The sequence below is a fragment of the Olea europaea genome, unplaced genomic scaffold (genome assembly GCF_002742605.1).
Source record: "Olea europaea var. sylvestris unplaced genomic scaffold, O_europaea_v1 scaffold1290, whole genome shotgun sequence".
NCBI lineage: Eukaryota > Viridiplantae > Streptophyta > Magnoliopsida > Lamiales > Oleaceae > Olea > Olea europaea.
This window is the reverse complement of record NW_019230360.1, coordinates 184,069-192,081: the sequence shown is the minus strand read 5'-3', so window position 1 is coordinate 192,081 and position 8,013 is coordinate 184,069. Positions and strand designations below refer to the sequence as shown.

Below are 8,013 nucleotides of genomic sequence, written 5' to 3'. Positions count from 1 at the left end.
CTCATAGAACCAGACGAATGTTTATGGACAAAACAAACATAATAATGAGAATAGATTTGTGTTAGGAGAATCTTGTATGGAGTATATCATCGTTTACACAAATGGCAGAACAGTTCAAAGACAACGCATCTACTGGTTAGCTAGTAAGGTAAATATACTTTTACAAGAGAAGGTTCAAAGGGTAATACCTATCTATTCTATACATGTTTCAATCATTGAACTTTATCATCATGTCTTTTGTTTCACGGTCTTGTGTCTCTCTCAATTTTCATTCATGTGGGGGATTGTTGGAAAAAATGAGTTGAGTTTCTAACTTTGGCAAAAAAATTTAAATGAGACTCAGTTGGTTATTTTGGGAGTTCAAGATTTATTTGTGTTCTCCTCCATGAGAAAATCGAAATCATGTATTTATTTGTCAAAAATGATGTTCGGGTGAATGAGAAATTAGTGTTCAAAGTGTGCCAATTGAAAGAAGTTTATGTTTTGGAGGGAAATCATTTAAGATTGTCCCACATAGAAAAACTATGAAAGTAAATACCACCTTAAATAAGATTGCACTTTGGAATGGTGTAATTATGTGTAGCATAGAAGCTCTCTCTAGATGCGCGCGCAGAGGAAGCAAATCGAACCGAAATAAGATTCGGATGTGAAAATTGGCCCCTTAGAAGAGTCTACGTTTTGCTATTTTTTTCCAACTGACCGTTTAATTTTCAAAACAGTTGAAACTCCTATATTTTTTGTTATTATATACGACTTAATGGCATTCATGACGTTGAGCCATTTTCCACTATCCCAGACATGAAGGAAAAATACAGTTTGTGTAAACAGTTCATAAACAATTTCTTCATAAGTTTTCGATCTGTGTACTGTATTTATATAGTCTTGGTCTTGTCCGTATTTTTGGTGATACTGTTTTGACACAAAATCTGTTCGATAGAGTAGTTTTTGAAGTGCTTAATTCTACTGTTCATCCATTGTATCATGGGAGACAAACGTCCAATTTAATTATCAAGCACCTACGATGAGGAGGCAAATTTATTTTAAGGAAATTGTATTCACACAGGCCTCGGTTAAAATTTTCTTGCTTTTGGCTAATTAGTTTACTTGTTTTGTTTTATTGGAATTTAATTTGTGATATTTTGGCTAACTAGATTAATTTGTTCAGTTTATTAAAATTTAATCTATTATATTTTGGTAGTATCTAAGTTCATTGCATATACGGTATATGCAAATTTGATATCTAAGTTACACATACTGTAAGCTACTGTATATACAGTAAGCTGTTGCATCTGTTGCATGTACGGTAAGCTGCTGCATATATAGTAAGCTGCAAATACGGTAAGATGTATATACGGTACGCATAAATACGATATGTTGCATATACGGCATTCGTAAATCCGGTATATGTCAATCCAGTATATGTCCATTCAGTATTTGTTAATCTAGTATTCATCCACTAACATTTAGTCCAACAAAGAGAGTGGGGCCCACCAGTTGCGACAGCGACGAAAGATTTTTCACCTAGGGCTGCTGCCAAATGACCATTTTTGGGGACCAAGCGTGGGGCTAGTGGGTTGAAGGGTCTTGGATGGAGGGATCAAGTCCGTTGCCAGTAATGGCCAGGAATGTGGTTTCGGTGCCTTGGGATGCTTGCTGGTGGCTCCTCCATATTTTCGCCAAAAATCGCCTGGAGCTAGAGAGAGAACGGTAGCAATTGAGGCTCAATGCTGCGAATGTAATCCCTCATTTTAAGGGCTGAGCACAATTCTAGTTACTGATGTATTGAGCTACTACTATTGGTTAGCTAGGACTATTCAACAAGGATTATTCTGCTTGCCTACGTGGCCCTGTTCAAGTAGGGCGGTCCATTCTACAAATGCTTGTATTGTTGTATCCATTTGTGCAGCAGTGCACAAATATTAGGAAAACCGAGCTTAAATTTTGTTTATTGTACTATTAACTTAATAGTGCAAACCAAACATATACATTAACTAACTGTCGTATGTATGAAATCATGGATACGACATTTGATAAATGAGAGACGTTAGAATACTTTTATGAGCGACAATGCTTATCCAACAAAAGATATGCACAAAACTTGCCAGTCTATAAGCAAAGTCATTTTTAGCAGACCAGGCGGCGACTCAAACAACTGCAGCATCAAAACGAAATTCTGCGAGTCGACTTTATTTCAGCAGCATTTATGCAGTTCATCGAGCAGGTATTTTCATGCTGCTACTTTTCTTTTGTCTCCACAGTAACTTCTTTAGCAAACCTCTGCAATCTTTTATCTTACAAGGGGAAATAGCCGTTGTCCTATCTTGTTTATGATCAATTCTACTTGAATTGGTTACCCGAGACTCTATTGCCACATCGGTGCTAATAGCAGAATCGCCGACTCCATTTTGAATGTGTTCTTTGTTTGAAGAAAAACTGAGCTCACATATTTTAACATTATCCTCGGCCAGCATTTTGTCGAGTAAGGATGAGCTCTGGCTAATATTCCTCTTAGATGTCAACATGACCTTGTCATAAAGGGTTGCTTCTGTCGGTGAAGCCAAATCCTTAACTTCCTTATCCAGGTTTTGAGCTGTTTCTTGGCACTCAACCCATATTTGTGAAGCTCCCGCGACCTCCCAATCCTACATGGTCAAAAATCAGTATGAAATAAAATTGTAGCCACGCATAACCAAAAGCATTTGCTTTATACTTTATAAACTACACTTATTTACAAGTGAATCCCAAGGATAGTTTTGTCTTTATCCTTTTTTTACTGAGCATGTATGGTGAAGCTTAAACAGAGCTGAAGTTACTTTTAAGTAGTTTTTTATATCCAAACATGTGGATAACTACTTTTACTTATAAGTAAAAAAAAGTTACTTCTTTGGATGTACCTTTCACCATATTATGAAAATACATAACTTATTTCCAGCTTTTCTGACTAAAAAACTATATATTTTAGAACTCAATTGTTGATAAGTAAACTTTTTATGCTTAAGCAAACAAGCTCCTACTTTTTCAGGCAAATCTTAATTATAGTCTCAACCATGTTTCTCCCACGAAGAAAACAAGATTGATCCTCAAAAGATAAATTAAATAGAATTCATCTACTTTCTAATGTTTGATGACAGAATGAGATCCATTTTTTTCTATTAACACTTGAATTCTGTAGACTGTAGTCTTTCCTGCAATTTTCCTTTGACTATCCAATACATTTTTATGAAGTTTTGCTTTTCTGCATGAAAGGTTTTTAATATATCTGAATAAAACAAAAGGACTCGTAAAATTAACTTTCTAACTAAAACATAAAAGAATGATCATGTCACTTAGACTACTATTTATTGAACTATATTTAAATGAAATTTCAAGACCTCAAAGAAATATAATATTGCTGGGTTTGAATCTTACATTTTTGAGTTGTTTCCCCCTGTGCTCTCCATCATCTGAAACTTCCTTGCTTGTCATCCTGAAATTACAAATAACGTAAACCCCAGAAATGATGTTTTCGCATATGAACAACAGCACAAACATACCCTTTTAGCTGGATTTGTCGGTCATGGAAAGTTGCATCTAGTCTTTTACACGAGTCATTTCTCTTTTCCAGCTCATTTTCTAAACATGAAATCTCTTTATTTAACTCGAGACTGCCTTCCATAAGCTGGGTCTCAGGATCTACTTTCAACTTATGCTTTCCCATTTGATCTTCAAATTTTCCCTTTGATTGCTTCATAGTTTCCATCTCTGATTGCAAAGTCCCCAAAATTCCACTAGACTCTTGAATTTGGACCACGAAGGATTCACTCTTGACAACATCTGATTGAGGCCTCAGTTCCAAATCTGCAGTTGAAGATTCCTCATTTTTCAATTCAACACTCAGTCTTCGATCTTGCTGAACTTCCTTCAATTGACAAGCTCTGTTATGATCATTCAGAGAATATTCTGAGGGAATGTATGGCATCTCATTGCTTTCCAAATGCAATTTGTTCGATTGTGCACAATGATTGATCAATTCACTATCCAATTCACTATCACTTTGTGATCCATCCCAATCAATACGATTTCTTATTGCTTCCTTCATGCTTGAAACGTCCTGAAGGGAAAAGCAATGGTTCATGATCCATTCCAAAGTAGAAGCTACTTGTTGGGCAAACTGTTCAAGACTGGCCGTTCCATTCAATAAATCCTTGCAAGTGCAAATAAATTCTTGTATAATGGAAGACAGTTCAGAAATTTTCCATTGAAATACACGAACGATGTAGCCTGTTGTAAATTCTGAATTCTTATATTGTAAAAGCTTATCATCCTTCCCCGAGTAAGATTCTGCTGTACTGTTTTCCAGACATGGCATGCTTATTCCTTCAATGAGCTCAAGCAGTTTGCATACCGATATGCTCACACTCGACTGAAACTTCTGGCTACTCATTTTCGCAGTTGAGATATTATAGGAAGTTCCTCTAACAGATGCATCAGTGCTTAATGAATTATTTACCAATTTCTGATAAACATGTCCACTAAGTTCAGGAGAGGGTGATGCATCATTCATGTATGTAGTTTCCTTGGCATGAAGACTTCTAGGGTTTGAAGTGTTATGTGCCAAAACATCTCTGATATCCTCTAATACTTCACCAGGGCTTCTTTGTGTTGCAGAACTTTGCTCCAAAAGCAATTTCAACGTGTCACCAAGCCAACCAGGCTCCTTATTGACTACTCTGTTATCAGATTGAAATTCTTGTCTGGAGACCAAACCTGACGTACGACTAATTCCATTACCTTCATCTGAGGAATGATAGGAACTTCCTGTTGGATAGTCAACAGAAACTACTGCTAATTTTTCCATTTCTGCAAAGTCATCCATGAGTTCCATTTCTGAAGTTCCTATAATTTTGCAAGATGATGTGTCCAGTTGTTTTCTAGTTTTGAAATGCTCCAAATCTGAAATCAAAGCAGAAGCCCAAGGCTCAGGGAAGCTGGCCTTGTCATCACTGCCCATATCAGAAGTAGACGCTTGAGATAATCTGGAAGCTGTACGAGCATGCATGGTTCTAGAAAATTCAAGTTTCTTCGGTTTCTTTTTATGGGTTTCCTTGAGAGTCCTGTTTTCTTCTTCCACTGCATGCAACTGCTCAGTAAGGAAGTCGATCCTGCTCTGGGCATCAGCAGTCACATCTACAGAGAAGTCCATTGAACCAACCAGAGAAGGATACGATTTTCGTCCCCTCATTTCAACTTGATCCGTACCAACAATTGCAACTTCATCCTTCATTTTTGCCAAAGCAGCAGGGCCTGGCAACCGCTTTTGGACCAAGAGACGTAACCTTTGACATTCCGATTCCAATTTTGCTATTTTCTTCACGCCTTCCAGGTGTAGTCTTTGTGCAACATCAGACGTTCGACGATTGAATTCTCTTTCCTCATTCCGAATATCAAACTCCTTCTCAAGAACTCGAACCTCGTATTTGAGAGAAGCATTCTCTTTTTTCATAGATTCTATTCTAGATATAAGAGCATTAAAATTGGCCTCTATCTGAGTTCTGCATTTATTCAGATCTTCAATCAACTTATCCTTCCCTAAGAGAGATTTTCTGAGTTGAGTATTCTCAGCATCCAATTTGGCAAGCGTCTTACTGGCCTCCACTAACTTTTCATCTAATGTGATCTTAGAAATCTCAAATTCTTTTGACATCTTCATCACAGCATCTTGAATTCTTTTCTCCTGCTCTTCTCGAACAAAATGCAAATGTCGCATGCACTCCTTCAAAGCAGCATCCAAGTGACATAATCTTTCTTCAGCAGCTTCTTTCTGCTGTAAAACATTGTCAAGTTCTTGTTTCAAAGATATTGCTTCTGTCTCAGCGTTCTCCCAACCTATATATATAATTTATCAAGGAGATATGAAATGCCAAATAGTCGGGAAAAAAAATCGAGAAATTCTTCTCTATGTAAAAACTATGCACATTGCAAAACACACTAAGGAGAAAGAAGTTAATTACAATATTATTGTAAAGTATTCACCTGCAATAGCTTCCCGAGCAATCTTCACCTGTTTCTTGGCAAAATCATCCTTGCCATTACACTTGGTGGGGGCAGAAGAAAGCTGGCTATTTAATATTGTAATATCTCTTTCCAGATTGGCCTTCTCTGTCAGGAGCGTCTCAGCCTGTGGAAACAATAAATTAGTAGTGCCTCTATCTCTGAGAACACTACGTTACCAATGCTAAGAACATCGTGCTATTTTTAAAAGAAAACTACCTGCAGACAAATGTAACTCACTGATATTAAGTAATTGTTATTACTTGCTAACAGTGTTAGTATTGTTGCACACATTTCAAATTAACATATTTAGGTATGATTGAAATGTTACGTACTCTGGAAAATGTAATAGAAAGAAATATCTCTATAAAGTTAATTACACCTGCCTCTCAATTCAAGGGCAACATAATTTGCTCAACAAATTGGTTGAGTTAGATATTTGTGTGGTGTAGCCACATTGGACAAATCAACTGCTTGCCAAATCCAGATTGTCATTTGTGGAAAATGTGATGTGGGATAGAGGAATATGCAAGTACAGTAAACCTACTGTGATATAGAGGAATGATACTTAAAAATATTTGGAAGCCAAATCTTAAACACATAGCATCAAATAAAATAAATAAGGATAGGATAAGCAATTGAACCCGAGTTAACTCCTCTTCATTTAAGCTCAAAGAAATGTTTGCTTTGTCAGCTACTGAGGTCTTCTCAGAAGATTTTTTCTTCCAAAGCCCTGACTTGTTATCCATTGTGTTTCTTAGATTATTCCAGCTCAAACGGATTTAGAAAATTCACAATCTTTGTCAAAACTGAAAAGTTTTCAGCCCCAGGTCACACGTCCAAAATTTCTTTGCACTGAAACGAAGAGTCACTAGCCTGGACCAGCTACATTCTACAGGAGAAAAGGAATGTTTATGTTAGAGCAAGTAAAACACAGACAGTGTGTGAACTTGACCCCAATTAAGTAAAATAAGCCAGGTCTAGGTAAAGATAACATTAAAAAACGATGTGTGATTCTGTTAAAGGCAAATGGGCATAGCATCTTAAACAAGATGTTAAGGGATAAAATTCCCCATTGGTTAAATACCAAAATGTAGACCAATATATAAAGGGTTTCGACTACTACTCTTAATTAGATTGACCTTTAAAGATGATACCACAAGTGTTAATACAAGACAACCATTTTTGATTGATCATTGAGGAAGGTAAGGCTTTTGAGACGAAGTACACGTGTAATTTCATATGGATTCATAAAACTTTCAGAAAGTGTTCAAGAAGATCTTACACTTACAATTTACGATCAATCTTAACGTGAATATTAAGCACAAATACAAATCTGTTTATCAAGCAAATTGGAAATTTCTATGTCTATATTAATTTTTTTATCAAACCACAAAATTTTGGTTTTCAAATTGAGCTTAAAACAAAACAATTTAAGCATGGAACAATTTCACTCCCAAAGTAACAAAGTACTGATGCTTCTTAACAAATATACTACTATCAAGCATTTAGCACCAAGAAAAATTACTTGTTCTATGTCATTTCCTAATACATATTTTCACACACGAATATGAAATTGCAAATGAATCACATTGTATCACCACAAAAAAAAAAAAAAGAGCAATAAAATCTGAAAACAAGGAGAAATTATTTAAAGAAAAAATCTACAAACCCGCGTCCTACAGTTAACCAAAGAGTTCGAAAAACAAAATCTTAATAAAATGCATTATCAACAGCTAGAATTACGAGCAAAAATGACAAAATGCTGAGACATGACCAAAAAATAGAGCAACGTGAAGATAATAATGTTTGTGTGGGAGAGAGGGAGAGAGAGAGAGAGAGAGGAGAGAGTTAGAGTGAGAAAGGTGCTTACATTTTGCAGACAGTAGTTGAATTTTTTGAGCAATAACAGGGGTATTTAATGGGGACGGTGGACTAATAATGCGGATTTGATGGCTACACGGGTCGGGTCTGAGGAATACT

At 36.2% G+C, this 8,013-nt stretch overlaps 1 protein-coding gene across 1 annotated transcript; it reads right to left on the bottom strand.

Annotated features, from left to right (window-relative positions):
- Window positions 1-1,938: 1,938 nt before the first annotated feature.
- Window positions 1,939-7,838, bottom strand: LOC111374790 (filament-like plant protein 7). The gene is made up of 6 exons (XM_022997526.1): window positions 7,703-7,838; window positions 6,675-6,922; window positions 6,013-6,157; window positions 3,534-5,865; window positions 3,409-3,466; window positions 1,939-2,642 (listed from the first exon to the last, which is right to left on the bottom strand). Exons 2-6 carry the CDS (start codon window positions 6,777-6,779, stop codon window positions 2,211-2,213), a joined length of 3,072 nt encoding a protein of 1,023 aa, XP_022853294.1. The 5' UTR covers window positions 6,780-6,922; window positions 7,703-7,838; the 3' UTR covers window positions 1,939-2,210.
- Window positions 7,839-8,013: the final 175 nt, after the last annotated feature.